The sequence below is a fragment of the Schistocerca nitens genome, chromosome 2, assembly GCF_023898315.1.
Source record: "Schistocerca nitens isolate TAMUIC-IGC-003100 chromosome 2, iqSchNite1.1, whole genome shotgun sequence".
Lineage (NCBI taxonomy): Eukaryota > Metazoa > Arthropoda > Insecta > Orthoptera > Acrididae > Schistocerca > Schistocerca nitens.
Genome location: NC_064615.1, coordinates 714,524,269 through 714,551,544, shown reverse-complemented (window position 1 = coordinate 714,551,544; position 27,276 = coordinate 714,524,269). Strand labels below are relative to the sequence as shown.

The window sequence follows — 27,276 nt, the reverse complement described above, 5'->3', positions numbered from 1 at the left end:
TGATTGATATTCCAAGCCAAGATATGTTAACAATTTGACTCGATACCGGTGAATTTTTAGACATGGCTCCATACTCAACTACAATAATCATAGTGCAAATCAGGCAAGACGACAAGAAAGGAACATGCACCAAATTACCACTTCAGTACTCTGCCTTTTGGGATTGGTAACTACATATTTTGCTGTGATTTTATAGGATGTGCATGAAACATCTCACAGTAAACCAAAAATTACTTCTTAAAAATCACTCAACACATCTGCCACACTCACTTACCAGCAATCATCTTTATCTCGATTGCAAAAATTTCTTATGTTAATGTGCTATAGACATTCCCAGTAGTATAGACCATGACAAATTATCCAGTCTTCACTACCTGGGTTGGATGGAGTCATGTCCTTTATTCTCATTTACACAAATGTAATGGAAATTTCTTGCATTCTCTTCTTCATTCCTGGTAGACGGGCTAACTGCCTCAAGCCAAACAAGTCATCTATTTTCTCTCCTACTAATGCAAAGTTCCTTCTCCATACTTCCACTTTTCATTGATCTCTCTCTCTCTGTCTGTATTGCACAATTATGCATCTGATATTTCTTTTCTAAACGCAAACACTTGTGATCTCAACGGGGTGCCAACTTACAAAAAATATTGGGGGGGGGGGGGGGAGGGAGGGCATACTGGGGGGTCTTGCCCCGGGAAATTTTTTAAATTTTAGACGAAAAATTGTGATTTTTAAAGTTTTTTAAGCATTTTAAAGTCATATGATCAACATTAGAACCCCGAAAACCGGACTCTTGATAACTCGACCAGCCGGACACATGTTTTGGCTTTGAAAAAAAGAAACAAAACATATGCACACACGGTATTTTTGTGAAAAGCTGATTTAATTTACAGTAGTAATCATGCTTATCGACTACTACAGAGCAGTGAATATATAGCTCTGAAAAGAATGAGATTATATTTAAATAAATCCTAAACTATCATTAAAAGAATAAAACATAAAACATTGCTGTCAAACAGTAATAGCACTGTGATTAACAAGTGAAATAGCTAATTTAAGCTTACTTTGAATAAGGCTCAGGGTTCATTAAATAAAAACAATATCTCTAAGTTAATGCTTTAATACTTTTTTTATATATAAAGTTTTCCTTTTAAGTATATTTTCCTTTACATCAGTACTACACAATAAGTGTTCTTCCTCATTAAATGTTTTCTGCAACATAAACTTTAATAGTAGGTTAGAAAACATCTTGGAGATGATCTGTCCTGAAAAGTCATCATTACAATAAGACACGACAGGTCACATCCACAATCAATTCCAAATTAGCACATGCACAATGTATCATTTACAAATAAAATAAAGTATATAGCCTTGCTCAATTAATCTCAATTGTCATTGCCTGTAGAGTGTTTTTTGTGCATGTTGTGTTCATGTGGATTGTGGTGTGAGTGTGAATAGCAAATCAAGTGTCTATCATGCCAATTAATATATCAGGTTCAGGGCAGAAATTGTCTCCGGTCATTTAGTCTGTCAGCTTGTCTGCAGGGTATTAATAAATATAATCAGTAACTGCGCTTTGCATGAAAATTGTTAGTTCTTCCTGTGTCTTGTCTTCTTGCTGCTACTGTTGTTGCTAGTGCTGTAAAATGTAGATACTTAAGATTATAGCTTATATCTTCTTCCAGCTTGAAGTACCAGATGTGACTTACCTTGTTGTATCAGCATACTCTGCTAAGTGCTAAAAGTTTTAAAATCTTTGTGAGGATACAAACCTGAAATTCTGTTATTCTTGGGGTTTTGTAAAAGATATGCTCCAGGGTATGGTATATCAATGATTGTGTAAGGACCTTCATATAATGGACGCCACTTAACATTACATTTTAGAGGTGATGACGATTTGTAGTGAGTCTTAAGTAAAACTTGCATGCCTATTGTAAAGTTTTGCCCTCTTTTAAGATTAGCACCATAGTTCTTATTTCTAATGTCAGCTTGTTCAGTAACTGCAATGAGTACTTCCCTTACCTTATCCTCGTATGAAGGTTTGGTGTCAGAAAATTTTGGTAGTGGGCTGCTCCATTCATTAGTTTCCTTTGTGTCAAACATGATTTCTCTGGGAATATAGGGTGTGTTGTAAATATTTAAATTGTTGTGTATTTCCTCAAAAAGTGCTAGGTAATGTATCCAGTTTGTGTGCTTGTGTTGAGGTGTAAGTTCTCACAAATCTGTTTAATTCTCTAAAAATTCTCTCACAAGGGTTGGCTGATGCGTGAAATTGTGAAATAAAGATGCTCTTAATGTTATTATCCTTTAGAAATTTTCTCCAGGTGAATCCTGCACAATACGTGGCATTTTCTGATAGAATGGCTTTAGGTTTTCCACAGTATGGCATGTAATCATTTGTGAATCTTCTGATGATGGAGTTTGCTGTGGGTGACTTTATGGCAAAAAGTTTAATGTGCGTAGAAAATATGTCGTAAAATACTAGAATGTATGTACAACCACCCATGCTAGTTGGATGAGGTCTGCTAACATCTGTACAAAGTATCTCTCTAGTTCCTGTGGGTAAGATAGAGTGCAAATCTGTTTTGGTGGATTGATTTTGTGGCTTGGATTTTTGACATATGAGACATTTTCTGATAACTTCATGTATTTTTCTTCTCATGTTTGGAAAATAGCAATATGTATGTAACTTGTTTAGACATTTCTTTGTTCCGTAGTGTCCCCAAGCTGTGTGAGTGTGTGCAATGAGATTGTGTACAGAATCTTGTGGTATGCAAACGCACCAGTTAGTAGCATTTGTATGTCTTTTGTAGAACAGTATGTTGTTATGTAACATGTATCTGTCTTGTAAAGTGTTGTTGTGTTGTTGTGCTATGATTTGTTTTATTTTGTACCAGTGTGGATCTGAATCTTGTAGTGTTGCCATGTTTTTGCATAGGTCTTTGTAGAATCGTGTAAACTGTTTGTCTTGCATGAGTAGTATTCTGTAATCGTCTGTGTTCTCAAAGTCTGTATTGTTATGGTGTAATCCTTGTGGTAGTCTTGAAAGAGTGTCAGCTATTATGTTGTCTTTTCCCTTGATGTGCTTGATTTCAAAAGTGTAATCTGTAATGCAAGTGCCCATCATGTAAGTCTAGGATGAATGAGTATACATGGCAAAAGGAAGGTAAGCGCTTGATGGTCAGTGTATATAATGGTGTGTCTTCCACACAGATAATAATTAAACTTTTTAAATGCCCATACGATAGATAATGTTTCCAATTCTGTGGTGGAGTAAGATCTTTCACATTCCGTTAAAGTACTACTGGCAAAACCAATGATATTAATATGTTCTGAACTTTCTGTTTTAACAACTTGAAATAAACAAGATCCCAAACCAATGTTTGATGCATCACAAGCAATACAAAAGTTCAAATTGAAGTCGGGATGTTCCAGCATGTTAGAATTACTAAGGCTTCTTTGATTTTAGCAAAGTCATTTTCACAGTCTTGGTTCCAAATCCATATCTGGTTCTTCTTCAATAAGTTTAATAAGTATCTGCTATTGAGTAACTGTTTAGGTATGAATCGTCTGAAAAATGAGCACAGACCGAGAAATGAGTTTAACTGTTTCTTTGTAGTGGGACTGGGGAAATGTCTGATAGCATCTAATTTTGAAGGATCAGGTTTAATGCCTTGTGTGTCGATGATGTGTCCTAGGTATTTGATCTCAGAACAAGCAAATTTAGATTTACAAAGATTGGCAGTGATACCAGCTTGTGTGAATCTGCATAGTAAAGTGTTCAGGGTATCAGTGTGTTCCTTCCATGTTTTTGAGGCAATCAGTATGTCATCTACATAGTGTGTAACAGTTTCTAGTAAATCATCACTGAGTACAGAGTTTAGTGCAGTAATGAAGACTCCTGAGCTTACATTTAGGCCAAATGGTAATACAGAAAATTGATAAGTTCTACCACCAAACAAAGGCTGTGTATTTTCTAGATTCTTTCCTTATTGGCACCTGCCACAACGAATTTTTAAGGTCTATTGTAGAGAAATATTTTGCATCCAAGAATTTCTGAAGTTGTTCATCAAGATTCTCTGGTTTTGTCCTCACAGGTAAGCTAATTTGGTTGATAGCTCTTGCATCTACTACTAACCTGATACTTCCATTGTGTCTTTTCACTACATGCAAAGGATTACAATATGGTGATGTTAATGGTTCTATAATATTCCATGTAATCATTTTCTTCAGTTCTTCCCAAACCGCAGGTCGCAGAGCTGGAGGTACATTGTATGACTTATGGTAATAGATTTGCTGAGGCTTGACTTCCATCGTATATATATATATATATATATATATATATATATATATATATATATATATATGTCTGCTTGTGTCTGTATGTGTGGATGGATATGTGTGTGTGTGCGAGTGTATACCTGTCCTTTTTTCCCCCTAAGGTAAGTCTTTCCGCTCCCGGGATTGGAATGACTCCTTACCCTCTCCCTTAAAACCCACATCCTTTCGTCTTTCCCTCTCCTTCCCTCTTTCCTGATGAGGCAACAGTTTGTTGCGAAAGCTTGAATTTTGTGTGTATATTTGTGTTTGTTTGTGTGTCTATCGACCTGCCAGCGCTTTTGTTTGGTAAGTCTCATCATCTTTCTTTTTATATATATATATATATATATATATATATATATATATATATATATATATGTGTGTGTGTGTGTGTGTGTGTGTTGATCCTACCTGACTTACTAGTGAAAACATCCTTACTCTTAAGTAAAATATGTTTAAGCTGGGATCTCTCTTCTTCATTAATAGCATCACATTCTGGTAACTTTTGTGTAAGTACATCATTCACTACCTCACTGTGTGATACAGGTTGTTGTGTGGAATCTACGTTAGTCTCATGTATAATCTGTATCTTGTAGCCAGAACAGTGCTTGTTATGGTCTACTAGTCGAGTGTCCAAGTTCAAAACTATGCCTCTGCCTTCATACTTAAAATAACAAATGCCTTTGGAGAAGTCTATTGTGCAGTCCTTCTCGCAAAGAAAATCAATGCCCAATATACAATTGGCAGCAAGGTTTCGGACAACTAGGAAAGGCCATTGTACGATTCAATTTCTCATATTAACAGTCACAAGTACGTGCTTGTTAACCCTACTTGGCTTATTATCTAATGCAGTTAATATTAAACAGTTTTGAACAGGGAACTCTGGTATCTTAGAAGTTTCCTTCATCATAGTATAAAAATTGTGAGAAATCACTGACATCAGCTCCTGTATCAATAATTATGTTAGTAGGTATAACTCCTACAATGCCTGAGGTGGAAAACAGTACAAATCTTTTCTTTACATTGTGACATTGTGAGTTGTCATTTATCAGATCATCAGCTAAGCTTCCACATTCGTTATATCTTAAGAATAGTGTAGGCAACTCTTGTTGTGTAAATGTTAATTTTTCTTGTTTCACAGTTTCACTAGCAAGTGTGTATTCAAACATAGTTTCTAAATTGAAGTTGCCCCCCCAAATGTTCCTCAGTCACGACCTGGGGATCAGTAATGACTGGTTCTAGTTTACCTGGTTTGTCTGGTCATTGGTAAATGTAGTTGTAGTTTCATTAGCTACCTCAATAATATTTACATTAGGATATTGTCTTTGCCAATCGCCTGTCTGTTTTAGGTTGGCTGATGTCATTTGTTGGTTTGCGTTGCTTGTTTGTGCAAAATTCCCTTGTGGCATCTAAATATGGTTTTGTGGTGGTGGTTGCTGTTTTTTGCCACTGTCTCGCATAATATTGGTTGTTGTTCCACTTAAAGTGCGGTGTAGGTGTTCCATTTCTTGTGTAATCTGTGTTGTTGTTTCTTTGCCAGTGTTTCTGTTTGGCTTTGTGACCGTTGTTGTTTCCGTTATTCCTTTTTTAATTAAAATTGTCGTTTCTTCGTTTTTTGTACGGGTTATCTCCCTGTGTATAGTTACAGTTGTTGTTTGTGTGCAGCTGTGAGGTTTAGTGATTGTTTTGCATGTTTACTGTGTGTTGTGAATTTTGCTGTGTGTTTGGTAATGTGGCAGTGTAGACATGTCGATTCCTACTGCGTGAGTTGTGTGTTGATTCTTGTTCTTCATACAGTAAATGAACAGCATCCAACTTTTCCAAAAAATATTCAGGATCGTCGTCCGGTAAGTACAGTAATTTCTCTTTAATATTAAAAGGAAGTCTTGCTTTCAGTGATCGGATCACATCTTTTGGTTTCACTGGTTCATTAAGGAAGTGTATCATGTTTAGGAGGAAACAAAAGAAAAGTTCGGAGTAGGTATTAAAATCCATGGAGAAGAAATAAAAACTTCGAGGTTCGCCGATGACATTGTAATTCTGTCAGAGACAGCAAAGGACTTGGAAGAGCAGTTGAACGGAATGGACAGTGTCTTGAAAGGAGGATATAAGATGAACATCAACAAAAGCAAAACGAGGATAATGGAATGTAGTCGAATTAAGTCGGGTGACGCTGAGGGAATTAGATTAGGAAATGAGACACTTAAGTAGTAAGGGAGATTTGCTATTTGGGGAGCAAAATAACTGATGATGGCCGAAGTAGAGAGGATATAAAATATAGACTGGCAATGGAAAGGAAAGCGTTTCTCAAAAAGAACAATTTGTTAACATCGAGTAGGTATAGATTTAAATGTCAGGAAGTCGTTTCTGACAGTATTTGTTGGAGTGTAGCCATGTATGGAAGTGAAACGTGGACGATAAATAGCTTAGACAAGAAGAGAATAGAAGCTTTCGAAATGTGGTGCTACAGAAGAATGCTGAAGATTAGATGGGTAGATCACATAACTAATGAGGAGGTATTGAATAGAATTGGGGAGAAGAGGAACTTGTGGCACCACTTGACTAGAAGAAGGGATCGGTTGGTAGGACATGTTCTGAGACATCGAGGGATCACCAATTTAGTATTGGAGGGCAGCGTGGAGGGTAAAAATCGTAGAGGGAGACCGAGAGATGAATACACTAAGCAGATTCAGAAGGATGTAGGCTGCAGTAGGTACTGGGAGATGAAGAAGCTCGCACAGGATAGAGTAGCATGGAGAGCTGCATCAAACCAGTCTCAGGACTAAAGACCACAACAACAACATCATGTTTAGGTACTTCTCGACATATCGGCGCAGATAGCTGTTTTTAGAATTGAAGTGTTCGGGTTCAGTGACTTGTTTGCGGATACTTTTCTGCACCGTGAGTGACCAAAACTTATTCAAGAAGGCGCGTTCAAACTGCTCGTATGTTACACATCTGTCGCTTTCATGGTAAGCCCGGACACCAGCGTCTCCTTGAATGTAATCCACAACGTGTGCAATGCGTCTCCACGAACGTGCGAATGCGTTCCTAAAGGCTTTTAAGAAGATGACAGGGTGTTCAGTGTTTTTGCCTAGTATAAACGGTTGGAATTTACGGTGCTTGAATAGACTTTCTTATTCTTTGTTACGTGTTCGTCTGTTTCTTTCCATGTAATCATTGAATTCTTCCCTGTGTGTTTATGGTTCTCCATCAAAATGATAATTGTATTGTATTTCAGGTGATGGGTATCTGTTGCTATGCGTGTCAGTGTTTTGTGTATTTGAGTGTTGAAATTCGTTTGTGTACATGTGTTCATTTCCAAATCGAGATTTTCTTCTGTGTGTGTTAAAATGTGTAATGGGTGTACTATTCTGTTATGCTTGTCTATTGTTGTTCATGTATTCCACTACAGAATCGTGCACAATATGTGGCAATTTGTTTTGTATGTATTCTTCAAAAATTTGGTCTTTGTGTGCTGTCCATTCTTTAAATTGTGAATTAATGCGAGAGAAATGGGGTTCAGCCTCTCTCCATATTGTTGTGTGAATCTGTTTGTGAACGTCAGCTACGTTTGTTTCTATTGTATTCACCTTTAAATACTGGTTGTCGTTCCAGTTGAAGTGTGGTGTAGGTGTTCCATTTCTTGTGTAATCTGTGTTGTTTGATTCTAATTTGCAATTAATAGTTTCTCAGGTTTCTGTCAATTAATGGATGTGATTGGCATTGTCGCTTTGTCGTAACTCTAAATTTTCAAATTTTTCCGTAAGATCGTCGACCTGTTTGGAAAGCCGTATATTAATTTCATCTACCTTTTGAGTCAGTGTGGCGAAGTCTGATTTTATCTCATTTCTGAAAGCTGCATTGTCTGTCATTAATTGTGTGGATTTTTCGTCATTTTATCTTTGATTGGTTGCTACATCTTGCTTAATATTGGATATGCTTTCCAAAATTGAATCCAGTATAGCGGCAAAATTTTGATTGCCCCCGCCGCGTCATTAGACGTGAGGTGGTCTCTCAGGTTTGGTTCTTAATTGCTCCTTTCGGCGTTTGTATGTCTGTAGCGAGTTATTTTGATGTGTTTGCGTGTCTGTATTAATTTTTGTGTCTGTGTATCCAAGTTTGCGTTACTTGATTTTTGTTCCATTGTGTACTGGTGTCGAATTTTTACCATATCGTGAATAAGTTGTGTGTAACAAAAAAAATTGTTTAAACGCGTAGTGTGAAAATGTACTGCCTATGTGTGTGTTTAAATGACTGAGAATGATTGAGAGATGACTTTAAAGATCGAAAGTAGCATACTTGTTAATGGTGACTAGCCATGTTGCTTGAATCTTGTACAATGTCGGCATTTAGTGCAATGTAACTTGCGTATTGTTGGATCGGAATGTAATCGTCTGAATAATGAGATTTCGCGGAGTTTGGAAAAAATTACTGAATGGAAACTGAATATTGAATTTAATGATGAGAAAAATAATTCTGAATGAAAAATGTGCTTGGAATCAGTTGTGGATGCGCGAGTGCTGCGTCTTACCGTACATGTCGTCTTGATGCGAAGATTGCATTTCCAGTGCAAATTGTCTCCAGATTTTATTCGTTTTCTTCAATATTCTCGTCACATAGGTTGTTGCCGGTCAGGATGTACATGAAAAAGAACAATTAGTTGTAGTACAGATACAATAATGAGTCCTGGCACACAGTCGCCAGTTTAACAAATAAAAATAAAATAAAATAATAAATTGTAATAATAATAATAATAATAGTTTGTTTCGCCTTTAATATCGGAATTGAATTTCTTAATGTCACACAATAAAGTAAATGCAATTTACGCCGTGAATTTATCGAGCTTCGCACATCCGAAGATGTACAGAACGTAACCAAGGCTCATTATATATTTTTTGTAGACAATGTCTGATATCTGACCTCAGCTTCAATCATGACAATGGGCCGACTAAAACAACTAAAACAGAGAAAGTCGTACGATTAAATAAAACATGTATTCATTTCAAAATATACATTACGATATGAATGACACTTACGTAAAATTCTAGGTAAATAATTGTAGATAATTCACAAATGGGAGCTACTTATTAATTCTGCGCCTCTTTTCTGCAAGTAAGTATCAATATGGCTAACTGTAGAGCCACACAAAATATTACGTCCTTCTAGGACAACGAATGACATAAGAGTGCCGATGTCTACTGGCTGCGACAAGAGAGCGGTGTTAATTCCATTGTTTTGCTTTCTCTTGTCTTAAAAAATCGATACATATAATCTAAGTTCAGTAAATTAAATATCGTCTTTGCTCGAGTGCAAATGGTTCCTTAAAAGTCCTAAACAAGTACAAATATTTTGATACTGAAAATTTAACATAATGTATGTATTGAATTCTCTAATTAATACAAATTTTTAATATTGCTCTAGAGTGTCTTTAGAAAGGTCCAAATGTTGACCGTGTGAATGGATTACTGAATATGAAGTCGTTGATGACTTGTCGGATATCCAACTCATCCAAAACATCTCGGTGGGTATAAAGAACAGCCAAGTTGTTCAATCCCTTCTGTTCCATTGTTGATCGGAGATATGACTTCAGATGTCCAAGGGCGCTAAATGACCTTTCTGCTGTTGTTGTCGTGATTGGAACTACCTGGAGAAGCTTAATGCACTTCACTACTTCACATAACATTTCTCCAATTGCAGGCTCTTGAGTAATGTACTTTCTTACATCACACGTTTTTTAAGACTAGTTGTTTTTTATTAGCGATATTGGCTAACATATTCAAGTGTAAGTGCAGTGTCTCAATGTCTAGCTCATTTTTGAAAAGTTCGGTTGATTTTTCCAAATTTGTTTCACCTCTGTTTACTAAAAGCAAGCACTCTTGTTCAACTGCAATGACCTGTAGGATACCAGTTGAAGCAAACCACTCAGTAATGCAAGATTGCACCGTTTCATAAACTTCAATGTAAATAGCTTTGTAGTATCCCTTTGGGGTTTTGAAAATGTGCGGCGAGCTGGCTTCGTTGTTTTCATACTTCTTTGGTATACTTCGATTTCAAGTAAGCGAAGGATCATAAACTTTTAGAAGTTGTTTTCTTTTTCTTCTTCTTCTTCTCTCTCTCCCTTTTCTTTTTTCTCTTTTTTTTAACACAATTCCCAAAAGTGTTCAAAACTATCATGCCTTCCATTCAATATACAAATCAATCCCTCATATACTTTTTCCACATCAGCAACACTTAGATGAGGGCATTGAATTTTTTCATTGACATCATCTACTGGGTTCATTGCATGGCAATAAAGACGTAAAAAGAAATAAATCTTGAATTGCAACATTGACTCAAGGTAGCCTGCACATTTGTAACCTGCCTCAGTTTTGCCCTCTGCAGAAAATGTTCCAAAAAACTTTAGAAGTTCTTCAAAGTTTTTCAATATTCCCAAGATACTAGAAGCTCACATAGTCCATCAAGACGGGTAAGGGGTTGTAGACCAGCTTGGTCGTTGGCGCTCTCACAGCGTATGTTTCTGGAAAGTCCCATCCTTTTGTTGGGTTCCCTTACGGTGTTTATTAAGTCCTTGGCTAAAGTCATAATAACCCTCATAGTCGTAAGATGGTGGAGACTGTCTGTAACTACTAAGTCTAAACTGTAGGCACTGCAGTGCATATAACGTGCTTTTGGTTGTATATCCAAAACTAATTAGTCCTTTGAATTTACCTCTCATATTCGAGGCACCATCATGGCACTGTCCTGTTAAGTTATCCATCGACAAATCAAGACGAGCATAAACATCTTTTAAAATACTAAATAGGGTTTGTGATTCAGTGTTGGGGGTCTCGTATAAGCCAATAAACTCTTCGTTGATGATTAGAAATCATCGACAATACAAATACAAAGCGACACTTGTTCATGAATCGAAGAATCACTTGTTTCATCAACCATAATAGGAAAATGTTCAGTCTTCTTGATTGAAGCCAATATCTTTCTCAACACAGACGTTCCTAGTAGATCAATGACCTCGTTTTGAATATCGTGGGACATCCACTTATACCCCGAACCTTGTCGGCATACAAATTGCACGATAGTAAAAATTGTCTCAAGAGCTAAACGGCCTTTCTTCACATTACTATCTAACTGTTCATTCAATTGGGAGGCCACACTTCGGTTAGTGATAGAATTTAATTTTCGGAATACCTTCTTTATGCATAAACATATTTTCATGAAGACGGATTTATTCCAAAGCCTTTTTCCAGTTAGAAAATCCTACGGAAAATTGTAATAGATTTTTTGCATCTGCCTCTTTGCAGGTTTTGCAAAAAACGTTTTCGATAGATGCTTCATATTCTAGCCATGTATATTTGATCACCAAAGACTTCTGAAATTATCTTCTTTTACCGGATTGTCCAGGTTTCGGTTGTGAACGATTCTCGCCTGAAGACGACGAAGCAATTGACAACACAATAATTGTTAAAGGCTGACTAGCAGTATCATCAACTTCCAAGCATACTTTTTCGCTAACAGATTTATCCATTGCAAACTTAATTTACAATACACTAAGGGACTAAAGTAAACGATAAAATATGGTCATATAAAATAGTCCACTAGACACTAAAATAGGACACTAAGCACGTCTGCAGCATGCACTGAAGGGAACTATCCACACTGAATGACTGCGACAGCAGGATGGGCTTTATATAGCTGTGGCATCATAAAGTCTCGAAGCATCAAGGCGACGCGAGGTGGAGGGTTCCAGGCACTTCTGTTCCAGTCCTTCTGATGCCTGCCGCCACAGTGCTGGCCCGCCGGCACCAGACTTTACCCGAAGGTTCACGCACGGGGGCAAATTGTAAGTGTGACCGCAGCACGGTAACCCTATCAGGCTTCACACCACTCGTTTTCAGTTAACCTGCTTACTAACGTAATAATTATTTGTTTTAAGTCATTACTGAACGTATTTCAAAAGGTAACTATCGACAAACAAGGACAATAAAAAATTCTAACACAATTTTGTGATTACAAAGCCCCCTAAGGCCCCATGGAGTTGGCGCCTGTGTGGATGTCAAAGGTTCAGTAGCCTCCCCCCCCCCTCCCCCCGCCTCAACCTGTCATAACAACTCCGCCATCCACTCCCAATACAACAATATTTGGTACAACTACATTACAATCTGCCATCTGGCCATTTCAACTAATTACTCGGAGCCGTCAGATGCAATGGGAATGTGGTTGCATGAACAAGAACAGGAAGGATACGGGAAACAAATAAAAGTATAAAATTAAAGCATTGTACCATCACTCATTAAGCACACATAGAACGTATATTGGTGGTAGCAAACATTAAGCGATATCATGCCATTGATGAGCAGTATGAGACAGTGTATCTAGTGGGACAAAATCTTCCTTCCTGGAGTCCCTAATGTGGCATTACATCAACACAATGGATGTTTTTACTTTTCTACTAAGAACTGAAGATTAGCTGAAAGCAAAATGGCAAAACGCTTTGTGAGTAATCCAAACTGTACCCTGAGACAGACAAAGTCTGAATCATAATGTGGGCCCCTTCAGAGAAATAAAATAAATGTATGTTCTAGCTCCTCATAATGTCAGATCAAATCGTATTACAATATGGTAAACGTCTCAGAGAACACTGATACATGTTAGTGCAGCCAGGACACATCATTCTGTTACGTAAGCAGCTATGGTACCATGTGTTTCTCTGTGATAACCCACCTATTTACAAGATTATACAGGATGAATCTATACTCCACTCACAGAATTTTGAAACTTGTTCAGGGATACTTTATTAGTATTTTTGAACGTGGGACTTATGGTCTCCGGTAACTCATTAAAGAGTATTAACATAATTATGACTTGTTTAGTTTGTTCCTCCAGTTACCTCTTTTTCTGTGAAAGTGCCTTCACAACAGGTAAGTAGTCTGCAAATTAAATGACTAAAACAGATATCACAGAGGCAAAAGTATTATGATGTAACTGCTATTACTGTGGGAACAACTTAGCATTGCAATGTTGTGCCACTCACGCATTGTGTTAAGTGAACCCATACATGAAAAGGATATTGGTCAACTATATGCGATTGCAGTCTTTCTCGGCGTATTCCACTGATGAATTCTTCTCGGGTTATCAGCCGAGTGGTGGCGTCGTCTTGTGCTCAATGAGTTTCGTACCCATCATCTTCTGGCGAAGTTCGCCAGAAGCTGATGGGTACGAAATTCATTGAAACGATGCGACAACTGTTCGTCAGTAGTGTTCATGCTGTTGTGTATCACCGATAACACACAATTAACACTGCTGGAGAAACAAATCCAAGACAGAATCGAGCAGTACTGATTGCTAGCTTGCGGTTGAAGGTTTAACTGAGCTTTACGGTATTGTTGTCAATAGTAAGTACCATTAGTGAATGGAGAAAGTCTATTTCCAAATGACACCTGCAGCACACCCCATCAGTATTGCTTTGTTGTGCTGATATTTTCAGTGTAATACATACATGAAGATAAAATGGGATAAGAAATCAGACTAAATGTATTTACTCTGCAGAAAGCCACCCGAGACGAAGTAACTCTTATACCAAAATACTCAGAAAATATCCCTGAACAAATGTCAAAATTCCGTAGCTGGATTTTGGTTTATCACTGTAGAATGGACTTAAGTCTCTCTTTTTACTGTATTCTGTGTGTTAAGATATGAATATGATTTGCATACACTCACAGATGTCAGTGGAAATCACTTTCTGTACCCATGTCATACAGTGGAGTTGGAGTGCTAGTTGAAAACCAAGCTAAAGTCTGTCTCAGGAGCTCATTAGAGATTTTTGTGAGTTCACGTTGAACAGTATCATTGTGTCAGTATTAAGAGGCTGTAAGAAAATTTACTTTTTAAACTATTACTTTACAGCCATGTTAGTATGAAAGTTCCATGATGTAGTGGATATTCATTTTTTTAGGGTGATGCTCAATGAATAAAATTAATTCTTCTGTGTTGTGCGCTTACTTTCCTATTCCAATGTAGATCATTTCATGCTATGTATTTACCTTCATCCATGATCAAAAGATATGACTCGTTCGTAACAAGATAGAAAAACTTCTTTATTACTGTTCGGCACTAGCGCGGAACATGGCAGCAAGCTGTAGGTAGGGAACTGTGGAATTTAAGAAGCCGAAACAGGGTGGTGTGGCGCAGCAGCAGCATCTCAGCACGGTGGGTTTGGAAGGCCGAAAGAGTCGCGCCCCCGAATGTGTCCAGCAGTGGCGTCCAGAAAAGGCCACCAGCTCAGTCCAGCTCTGGCGTGGAGTCACTGTCGCGGTCCAGATCCAGCTCTACATCGTCAAAATCTGTGTCGCGCTCACCCTCGCCTCTGCCCTCATCATCTTCTTCCTCTTCCTCATCCATCGCATCCATCGGTTCTTCCGGGTCACTTTCTTCCTCGCTTCCCTGCGGACAAGACTGCCACTGAGTGCTCTACCAGTCTGTGAGGGTCAAGGGACAAATAGGAGCTGTGTATATAAGCCATAGTTTTTAATACTGGAGAGAAAGTAGAACAATGTGACCCTAGGCTGTAGAAGTACAGAATGTCCGCCGGCCGTGGTGGCCGTGCGGTTCTAGGCGCTTCAGTCCGGAACCGCGGGACTGCTAGGTCGCAGGTTCGAATCCTGCCTCGGGCATGGATGCGTGTGATGTCCTTAGGTTAGTTAGGTTTAAGTAGTTCTAAGTTCTAGGGGACTGATGACCTAAGATGTTAAGTCCCATAGTGCTCAGAGCCATTTGAACCATTTGAACAGAATGTCCAAGAAGTACCCGTACCTCTTCAAAAAATGTGACACAAAACATTTGCCTCTGTCGTTCAGTCAAATGATCAGTCTCCAATGAATTACATTATCAAAAGAATACCTGAAGTTTAGTTGCTGTGGACAATACTGCACGGCGACATAAAAGAAAGAAACAAACAAACTTGAAAATGAATGGCCTTTCACCAATGCTTGTTCAAATGGTTCAAATGGCTCTGAGCACTATGGGACTCAACTGCTGAGGTCATTAGTCCCCTAGAACTTAGAACTAGTTAAACCTAACTAACCTAAGGACATCCCAAACATCCATGCCCGAGGCAGGATTCGAACCTGCGACCGTAGCGGTCTTGCGGTTCCAGACTGCAGCGCCTTTAACCGCACGGCCACTTCGGCCGGCCCAATGCTTGTGAATGAATTATGTGACAACATGGAGCAATGAGTTGCAGCTCACCATGTTTTGCTACCCTGCTTCCCAAATGACATGCCTTGCTGATGAGAGTGCAATGTACCGCAGTTCGTGCAGGAGGAATGTGATTTTCTAGTCTAAGGAAAATCTCCATTACACGCAAGAATGGGAAAAGAAACAGCCTCATGTTATGATATGGGCTGGGATGTCATCAATATACCTGATTGGACCTTACCACACCAGACAGTTCTACAGGAATAATCAAGTCCCATGTTGTCCAATGTCGGCACAAATGTAATGAAGCATTGCGCACAAGTGGTGACAAATCGTTTCAAAACATAACTTTAGAGATACTTCCCAAGATATCAAGGATGACATGGAGACCCATAAATCCCTGTATTTGGCATGATGATAGAAATACATATTCTCTGGAAAGGATGAGTTTAAATCACTGTGTTCACCCCGAACATCTAGGGTTAAAACTAGATTGTGCCTTAATTTACAAGCACTGGAGACATGAGACAAAAAGGTATGCGCCAGGAACAACCTCATCCACACACTGACAAATGTCACAAGGGGAGAGCAGCCCAGCATTCTCTGCACGTCTGTTCGTGTTCTATGTTTCTCTGCTGCGGAGTATGCTGCTCCAGTCTGGAGTAACTCTGTACATCAAGTTTATGTGGCTCTCGATGAGATTAGCTGCATAGTCAAAGGGTGCCAAATATCGACTCCATTCAATAAGATTTTTCCACTCTTGGGAGTAATACCTCCAGATGTAGGAAAAAAGGTAGCAGTGGAGATTCAAAAGAAGAAAGGGCTCATACTTTTCCATCACGACTGACATCCAGAAAAAGGTTCCTCCTTGCAACAATTCCAGCTTCAGCTGTAGCCCACCAAACTGAGCTATGAAGAACAAAGCCCCTGGTGGATTACAGGCAGCAAAAGAGAATCTGCTATCAGGCTGTCATGTCCAGATCTGGACTTACGAGACCCTCAAAAGGTCATGAACAGGGGTCACAAGGTGAAGACTAATTTAAAGAAGTGGGGTTTCTATGACGGTAAGCTCTGTGAATGTGAGGCGAAGCACAACTCTTGAACACTTGCCAATTTGCAGTAATCTGAATGAACCCTGTGACACGGAAGACTTGTTTCCAGCAAAGGGCTGTGCTATTCTGACTGCTGAACACTGGACTCAAAAGGGTGGAATTCTCTCAATCGTTAATATCAGGTTTTGATTTTAAGATTATATTGTATTTTAGCGTTTTTTGGACTTAGATAAAATAAATATACGAGGGTAATCCCAAAAGTAAGGTCTTCTATTTTTGTAAGTACATAGACCTGTTTATTTTTACAATAGTTTACATCAGTTTACAGCTTGAACATTTAGCTATTTTTCGACATAGTCACCATTTCTGTCGATGCATTTTTGTAGCTGCCGTGGAAGTTTTTGTATGCCCATGTCATACCAGCTCGCCGCAATGTTGTTCAGAAAGTTACGAACCTCTTCTGTCACCTTGTCGTCGGAGCTGAATCGCTGGGACCACAGTTAACGCTGACAGGTACTGTGAGACTCTGAAAAACTCAAACGGGCAATTGAGAACCGGAGAAGCGGAATGTTGAGCAAGGGCGTACACATTCTCCATGACAACGCTCGCCCACACACCGCTCGGCAAACCGTTGCTCTCCTGCAACAGTTTCAGTGGATCATAATGACCCACCCACCCTATAGTTCTGACTTGGCGCCCAGTGACTATCACCTGTTCCCTAGGTTAAAAGAACATTTGGCCGGAAAGCGACTCAGCTCTGACGACGAGGTGAAAGAAGAGGTTCATAACTTTCTAAACAGCATGGCGGCGAGCTGGTATGAAGTGGGCATACACAAACTGCACAGCGTCTACAAAAATGCATCGACAGAAATGGTGACTATGTCGAAAAACAGCTAAATGTTCACGCTGTAAACCGATGTAAACCATTGTAGAAATAAACAGGTCTATGTACTTATAAAAAAATAGGAGACTTTACTTTTGGGATTACCCGCGTATTAAGTACACTCCTGGAAATGGAAAAAAGAACACATTGACACCGGTGTGTCAGACCCACCATACTTGCTCCGGACACTGCGAGAGGGCTGTACAAGCAATGATCACACGCACGGCACAGCGGACACACCAGGAACCGCGGTGTTGGCCGTCGAATGGCGCTAGCTGCGCAGCATTTGTGCACCGCCGCCGTCAGTGTCAGCCAGTTTGCCGTGGCATACGGAGCTCCATCGCAGTCTTTAACACTGGTAGCATGCCGCGACAGCGTGGACGTGAACCGTATGTGCAGTTGACGGACTTTGAGCGAGGGCGAATAGTGGACATGCGGGAGGCCGCGTGGACGTACCGCCGAATTGCTCAACACGTGGGGCGTGAGGTCTCCACAGTACATTGATGTTGTCGCCAGTGGTCGGCGGAAGGTGCACGTGCCCGTCGACCTGGGACCGGACCGCAGCGACGCACGGATGCACGCCAAGACCGTAGGATCCTACGCAGTGCCGTAGGGGACCGCACCGCCACTTCCCAGCAAATTAGGGACACTGTTGCTCCTGGGGTATCGGCGAGGACCATTCGCAACCGTCTCCATGAAGCTGGGCTACGGTCCCGCACACCGTTAGGCCGTCTTCCGCTCACGCCCCAACATCGTGCAGCCCGCCTCCAGTGGTGTCGCGACAGGCGTGAATGGAGGGACGAATGGAGACGTGTCGTCTTCAGCGATGAGAGTCGCTTCTGCCTTGGTGCCAATGATGGTCGTATGCGTGTTTGGCGCCGTGCAGGTGAGCGCCACAATCAGGACTGCATACGACCGAGGCACACAGGGCCAACACCCGGCATCATGGTGTGGGGAGCGATCTCCTACACTGGCCGTACACCACTGGTGATCGTCGAGGGGACACTGAATAGTGCACGGTACATCCAAACCGTCATCGAACCCATCGTTCTACCATTCCTAGACCGGCAAGGGAACTTGCTGTTCCAACAGGACAATGCACGTCCGCATGTATCCCGTGCCACCCAACGTGCTCTAGAAGGTGTAAGTCAACTACCCTGGCCAGCAAGATCTCCGGATCTGTCCCCCATTGAACATGTTTGGGACTGGATGAAGCGTCGTCTCACGCGGTCTGCACGTCCAGCACGAACGCTGGTCCGACTGAGGCGCCAGGTGGAAATGGCATGGCAAGCCGTTCCACAGGACCACATCCAGCATCTCTACGACCGTCTCCATGGGAGAATAGCAGCCTGCATTGCTGCGAAAGGTGGATATACACTGTACTAGTGCCGACATTGTGCATGCTCTGTTGCCTGTGTCTATGTGCCTGTGGTTCTGTCAGTGTGATCATGTGATGTATCTGACCCCAGGAATGTGTCAATAAAGTTTCCCCTTCCTGGGACAATGAATTCACGGTGTTCTTATTTCAATTTCCAGGAGTGTATTTCAACATACAACATACTGTTTTGACCTTTGGGTATGGGGCCTTTTCAGACACATAGTATATAGGCTGTACATTCCCCTATCTCTGAGGAGATGAGCTTTGAAACCAACATCGAAGCTATGTGATTGATGGAATACGCCTGTGTCCCTATTACTATGCACTATGCAAAGTGGAGTTGGCAGCTCGTATTTGCCAGAAATCAAGCATTACGTTTATCAGCAGAAAAATGGTCATGTCCGAGCACAAAAAAGGTGAATATGCTACTTTTTAATGACTGACAAGGGGAGGCCGCCAATTGTGAAATTCAGATTCGATTCATACTGCGCATAATAAAAGCTCATGGCCAGAGGTGTAATGTGGCAAAGCACCAAGTAGCACTTCTCAGCCGTTGTCGAGAAAATCGACAGTTAAAAGAAACCGTTGCGGTGAAATACACTCTACGATTAACAGTTTTCAACAGCGTCGTGGCGCAGCGGTAAGCGCTCGGGTTCGTAATGAGAAGATCGCCGGATCGAATCTCGCACCATGCAATTTTTTTTATTATTAGTTTTTTGTAATTCAAATATATATATATATATATACTATTAATGAATTGCTTATGCATGTTGGTGAAGGCGGATCGCTCTCCAATTGTACCGCCTCCATTTTTCCGTTTGTTTGACAGGGTGTACCCAAGTTTTCACGTCCGCACTGATTTTCGGCGATGTTATAAGTTGCGCTAGGGACCGCATCTACCTTCTTTCGAAGTTAGCAGGTAACTACGCTGTTATGCGGCGGCTCGTTTCGGCCCATTCAACATCTGTCCTTCAAGTGTAACGTGCGAGTAACGGAGTTTATATTTCATACCTGCCACAGCAAATTTGTGTTCGTGGGGTCTCTATTCTAATTCGAACGTTTGACTTACGCTATACGTATTCGTTTCGGAATATCGTTTCTACGTCTTCCGTTAACTATACGTGGTTAACATTATGAAGACAATTAATCACATTTGTAAAATACAACTTTGTTTGCGGAAAACATAATGATGTTCGAAGTCGTCAGTTTTTCCACGACAAACGACTTTCAACAACTTATAATATGCATAATTGTTGCAACTGATTGCCGGGAATTTTATATATATATATATATATATATATATATATATATATATATATATATATATATATATATATATATATATATGTGTGTGTGTGTGTGTGTGTGTGTGTGTGTATACATTTGAATTACAAAAAACAAATACTAAAAAAAAAAGTTGCATGGCGCGAGATTTCATCCGGCGACCTTTGGATTACGAACCCGAGCGCTTACCGCTGCGCCACGACGCTGTGGAAAACTGTTACTCGTAGAGAGTATTTCACCGCAACGGTTTCTTTTAACTGTCGATTTTCTCGACAACGGCTGAAAAGTGCATCTTGGTGCTTTGCCACATTACACCTCTGGCCATGAGCTTTTATTATGCGCAGTATGAATCGAATCTGAATTTCGCAATTGGCGGCCTCCCCTTGTGAAAGAAAAGTGGGGAACGTGCTGCCTCATTCCTCTTCACTTTCCTCATAAAAACTTCAGCATGCGAACATGTTCACGCTCTTTTAACACAGAAAATTTTAAATCCTTTAACCTAGCTTCTCTCTGGAACCCTTCATACTCAGTACATCCCTCTCACTGCCACTTTGCGGCTTATATAAAATGAATTCTGTAAATCAGTGAAGTTTTGACAGTTTATTTACATAAAAAAATCAAATGGCTCTGAGCACTATGGGACTCAACTGCTGAGGTCATTAGTCCCCTAGAACTTAGAACTAGTTAAACCGAACTAACCTAAGGACATTACAAACATCCATGCCTGAGGCAGGATTCGAACCTGCGACCGTAGCGGTCTCGCGGTTCCAGACTGCAGCGCCTTTAACCGCACGGCCACTTCGGCCGGCTTCTTTACATAACTCGCTTCATTTATGTATTTTGAAAGACACAATAATAATAATTAGACATAATACAAGATTAACTCAAAATCATTTGCTTTACAGGTTTCTGCATTTTTTCTCATTGAGCGCCATTCATTTAAAAGAGTAAAAATGTTATTATGAATATCATACTGAATTTGCAGTCTTTCCAGTTTTATATAATATTTGGTAGTCATTCTAATAAGACCGTTTTAGTCAGTTTTTCGCTCTGAGCATATCTGAATACTCGCTAGAAGTGGGAAGACAAGTATTAGCATGTGAGGACAATTTCACACAACGATCGGCCGATCTACGTCCATTATTATGGCTGAGGGAATATCTGAAATGCAAGTAAATTTTGGACAGATTTTAGTTAAACTATTACAGAGCTTACCATTTCCAAAACAGCATGTAAATATTGAGTCCAGTTGATAATCGTATTTTATATTATATGACGATGGTGTTTCAGGACATTTCAAATAATTCACATTTCCAAGTCATGACGGCCTTTATAGCTGTACAGAGCCAGAACACTAGCGATGACCATAGAACCCTTACCACGTATTCACTGCCTTATTAAAAATACATGTATGCCTCCGGCCGGATATTATGTCCATATTTTACGCGGGTAAGTACGGTAACTTTGATCGAAAAAGATTTCAAGGTTCCACGAACACATCATCTCAGCAGCATACGGTAACAGTTTCGACGATTTGTCACGGATATAAATTACAGAAGCGGACATCTCCACAAATGGCACTTTTTGTACCCAAAAATCATGGTTTTTCTGGTATGTCTTAATAATGGATACATATTTCCAAACACGAGAAAATGGCGTTTCAAGAAGAATGTCTGAAGATTGTACAGTTAAAATTTGAGCCGTTTGCTATGCGCAGTCCCATAGAGAGTGCAGCTTGTGCAAATGACAGTTGGCTAAACTGATCAGCTGCCACCGACGTAGTAATGTTCAGAGTAGTTTCATAAATGCCTCGTAGAAGTTCTACATCTACATCTGTTCTGTGCAAACCACCGTGAGGAGCAAGGCAGAGGGTAAGTTCCATTGTACCAGTTATTAGGGTTTCTTCCCACCCCATTTACGTATGGAGCACGGGAAGAATGATTGTTTGAATACCTCTGTGCGTGCAGTAAGTGTTCTGATCTTCTCCTCAGGATCCATATGTGAACGATAAGTAGGGGATTGTAGTATATTCCTTGAGTCGTCATTTAAAGCCGATTCTTGAAACTTTGTTAACCTTCCTTGGAATATGTTACGTCTGTATCTTCAAGAGACTTTCAGTTCAGTTCCTTCAGTATCTCTGTGACACTCTCCCATGGACTAAAAAACCTGTGGCCATTCGTGCTGAGCATCTTTGTAGACGCTCAATATCTCATGTCAGTCGTACTGGGTATGGATTCCACGCACTTTAGCAAGATTCTGGGATGGGTCGCACAAGTGATTTGTAAGCAGTCTGCTTTGTAGACCGATTGCACTTCCTCAGTATTCTACCAATAAACTGAAAACTACGGACTACTTTACCCACGACTGAGCCTATGTGATCATTCCACTTCATATCCCTACAAAGTATTACACACAGATGTTTGTATGAGTTGGCCAATTCCGACAGCGACGCATTGATGTTATAGTCATAGGATACTACTTTTTTTCTTTTCCTGAAGTGTATAATTTTACATTTCTGAACATTGAGAGCAGGTTGCCAATATCTGCACCACTTTGAAATGTTATCAAGATCTGACTGAATATTTATGCAACTTCTTTCAAATGGTTCAAATGGCTCTGAGCACTATGGGACTTAACTGCTGAGGTCATCAGTCCCCTAGAACTTAGAACTACTTAAACCTAACCTAAGGACATCACACATATCCATGCCCGACGCAGGATTCGAACCTGCGACCATAGCGGTCTCGCGGTTCCAGACTGTAGCGCCTAGAACCGCTCTGCTCAACTTCTTTCAGATAGTACTTCATTACAGATAACCCATCATCTGCAAAAAGCCTGATGTTGCTATTAATTTTCTCTGCAAGGTCATTAATGGATCCCTTCCACTACCATTCTTGTAGGTGTGTGTGTGTGTGTGTGTGTGTGTGTGTGTGTGTGAAGGAAGATCGTATTTCCGAAATGAAACAGGTAAGAATCATTTTCCGGCTTTCTTAATGTAATTCTGATACTCTGTTTCATAAGTTATTTACAGAGTACACGACCAATAGCCTTTAATTCTTGACTGCATTTTGAAAGGCTGTCTTTCAGTCTATCATACCGCATCCACATGTTCTGCAAATATGACATGACAACAGATATTCCTTTCTCATCCATGGTATAGATGCAATGAGCAAAAAAGTTTTTTTCTTTTACTACCTGCTTCAAATTTTAAAAAAATCTGTCAGCTTGGGGTTTATTGAAACCTTATTCCGGCGTACACTGCATTTCTCTGTCGACTTTGCTGGGAATCATTGTTACTTTACGAAAGAGTGTGCATTTAATGTCCCCAAAGAGTGAGTGCGTATTCTTCAGGGCGCAACTGCAAATTTGTACCATCGTACGAGTGTTGTAGAGTCTGAAGGATAGATTTTGTTTCAGAACGGCTTCAAATCATGTACGAAAATCGGACAGGAAGCTCATCTTTACTGAGGAGCTGCTTAATGAAGCCAGACAACTAATCGAAAACGGGAAAGCAAACGGAAGGTTGCCGCTGCTCTTAGTAAGAAGGAGTCTACTAGTCAAAGACTGAAAGCTGTGAACAGAGAACATAATTTTTGGCGTTTCCTTGTTAAACGTCCACTATACAAATACATAGGCTATGTTCAAAATATTACGGTTATGGGTTCCGTTTCCTTTTAGGACACTGCATCCAATGTCACTGGGACGTTTAAAAAAAATTTTCTCAGATGAGCTGGAAAACGAATTAGCAAACCACGTCTGGGATCTTGATATTAAGTTCTATGGTATCAGCAGGAAGTAGGTTATGCAACTGGCGTATGAGTACGTAGAGGCTAACACGTTGGATTACCGCTTCAATAAGGGCACAAAGGCAGCTGGACAGCACAGGGCCCAAGATTTCTGCAAAGGCACCATCTTACACTTCGGACTCCAGAGAAATGCAGCGTACGCAGGAATAACGTTTCAATAAAACGCAAACTGAGATATTTTAAAAAATTCGAAGCAGGTAGTAAAAAAGAAAAAGTTTCTAGCTCATCGCATCTGTAACATGGATGAGACAGGAATATCTTCTGTTCCTAACAAGATCCCAAAGATCGTAAGTCCAAAAGGAAAACGTGTAGTTGGGAAGGTTGTGTCAGTAGAAAGAGGCCAAAGTATCACAGTTGTCTGCAATGAAATTTGTCTTTTCCTTCATACCACCAGCCCTAATATTTCCATGAAAATGGATGAAGGCTGAGCTCTTCGAAGACGCTCCCTAAGGAACTCTCCCCATGATCTCAGACAGTGGTTTCAGAAACTCTAATTTTATTTATTTATTTGTTTATTTTATTTTTTGATCTCTTTGTTGATTAACTAAATCACTTCAGTGACTACAAACCAACTACAGATGGCCCAGTGCTCTTGATACGCGACAGTCACATGTAACATTGCAGTTTTTAAGCTGTTCTCTATTGTCGAGACATCACACAACTTTGTTATCCCTATCAGCACACGCCAGTCATAAACTTCAGACAGTAGACCGACGATCATTTGGACCAATTAAAACTGCTTATGCAGCTGCAGCTGACAAATGGATGCATAACCACCCAGGGACTGCAGTTATGCTGTGTAACATCTACCTGGTATTTTATAATGCCTGTGAACAAGTTAGCACTCTGCAGAAGACTAAGCATTCTTTAGGTGCAACAGAATTAAACGCATTTGATACCGATATGTTTTCAGAGGAGTAGTTTCTTCCATCTGATGTATCCGATCGATCCCAGGATTATCTATTTCCGAACTTTGTAGAAACAGAAGAACAGCAACCCCAAGAGGCAGATTTGAATAGCACCTCCAATGGCGACCCAGGTAGAAACTCTCCATTTGTAGCTTGTGAGAACACAGCATAAATAGCAGTGTATCCGGCAGACATCTTGTCTTTACTGTTAGCTAAACAAACGATAGTGAGGAGATAAGAAGCCAGACGATCAGAGGTTATGCCACTCTCTTCATATAAAAGTTGTATTTTGGAGAGAAGTACGAACAGAAAGAACTTACCGTCTTATAGACATAATACTCGGGAGATATCCTGTTCCATAAAAACACAATGCTTCTTAGGAGGCATCCTGTTCCAGACGGAACAGGCCTACTGCTCCTGAAGAGACAGCAGGCAGCTCGGTTATTTTTTGCCCAGGACGTGATGAGCAGTATGAGGAGCCAATTATAGAGGGCCAGATCCACTGCATTAAGTGTGAGAGAGGGTGGCGTGAACAGTGATCTTCATTAGAGGGTGGTATTGCATTCATTTGTGACATTTACTAAATGCACACCCTTTGAGAACATTTTGAGTGCTCTTAAGCACAGGTGAATGAAGAGGAGCGCACTTCCCATTTTTTGTATTTTTGAAAAGTTCAATAAAAGTATTACCTCTCTGCCGCTGTTGTTTTCTGAATTTGTAGATATTGTGTTAATAAATAAAAACCTGTAATTATTTTGTTTTCCTGTTGATAATAGCCCAGATATTTAAGGTTATTCCTTAACTGAACAATCTTCGGCACAGTTCTTTTATGGTATCTTTGAACCACTGGATTTCGCTGACGGATAAATGATATCGGAAAAAAAGTGTTTCGAAGTTTCTCTGGGATATCATCTTAGGAACAAACGATGAAAATTTCGACGATATACCATGAACAGAAATTGTAGAAGTGACCATGCCCACAGCTCTACTGTTGGGGTCCAAAAATCGTGGTTTTTAAGCGTTTTTTTCTGGAACCACCAATGAACGAATGGTGCTTTTATAAGCCTCCTAAGGTCCAACGTAGATCACTCCTAAAGCAAAAGAATCAACCGTTTTCCTCAGTTTGCCTGGGTTGGCGGAAGTGTGTAATGTTAAATTTTAATTCTATGCTGTAGGAAAGCTCTTCCGAAAGGTATAAAAGGGTTGTTCGGCCAAGGGCTAACCAAAACACTTGAAGCCTTATATTTGTGATTAATAGAACCCAAGATATGATCCCCTGCAAGATAGCATGTTGGAGCACGACAATTTGGAACATATTGGTGCCGTGTGTGGACGGAACATTTGAGAGACCACCTGCCGATAGAAAGAACACTGGACTAAAATTAGTCTCTCTCGGGGAACACCTCCTTTTAGCACTTCTGCTAGCCTTGATCATTTCCTAAATTTGTCGAGGAACAGAGTCCACAAGTTTCTGTAGGTATGTGTCTGAAACCACTTTCTACACAAAGCTTTCAAACTGTAAGGATTTTGATTACGACGTTCCACTTGCTGTTTCAGATAGTCGCAGACAATTTCTGTAGAATTAAGATCAGGTAGATTAGCAGGATGTTTGAGGTACGATAGCGTGTCCGAGAGTTCTAATGGACAGGCCCAAAGTCTATAGCCCCTTCCTGCTATTCTGTCATGTTTTCACGTCGACTTTCATACTGCATTCATACCATATGACTGACTGTCACATAGAGGCCACTCCATTTAAAATCAGACAAAAACGAGAAAACTGACCTCCTACTTTTTAAAATCATTAATAATGTATACATGTGTCAATTACTGTGAAGGAAATCAACTTTCATAAAGTTGTCTCTTAAACGTTTAGAAGTTTTCCAATTAAGCTTGCCGATCAGAACTATTTATTTGATGTGCAACTCAAGGACTTTATACCAGATTTCAGTGAAATGTTATTCAGTTTGCAGCTGAATTGGTTGTTGATGGAGGTATGCAACAATAACATAATAATATGATACAATTTTTAAAAGCTATTGTTTCACGAATTAAGCATAAACTCAATTTTCATAATGATTAAACTTACATAGACTTGAACTTTTTTCATTGCACACTGATTTAAATTTTGAATTTTATCGAAGCCTTGCCTGAAATGTGAGAAAAATAAGTGATTTATAAATATATATTTACGGTCACAATGTGCTTACTATACGATGGGCTGCCGTTTGCCCCCCCCCCTCCCCCCTTCCAAATATGGGAAGAGGCCTCGCAGCATTGTGTTGCGTAAAATGGTGTAGCACAGCCTGCGTGATTTGCCGCTCTTTCTATTTACTTAGGTAGACGTGATGTGCTTGTACAGACAAAAAAATGTTTACAGTTTCAGAAAAAATTGGATGATTCCTTCAAGAGAAGGAGATTAGCAAATTTAGCAAGTCAATAATGTGTTGGTCCA

The 27,276-nt window shown here is 40.0% G+C and overlaps 1 protein-coding gene across 1 annotated transcript in view; it reads right to left on the bottom strand.

The window, feature by feature from the left end:
• Positions 1-14,454: 14,454 nt before the first annotated feature.
• Positions 14,455-27,276, bottom strand: part of LOC126235280 (kelch-like protein 10) — a 170,201-nt gene continuing 157,379 nt past the window's right edge. Inside the window, exon 13 of the mRNA XM_049944006.1 lies at positions 14,455-14,760. Coding sequence (XP_049799963.1) covers positions 14,599-14,760 — 162 coding nt within the window. The 3' untranslated portion in view covers positions 14,455-14,598. The remainder of the gene's footprint in view (positions 14,761-27,276) is intronic.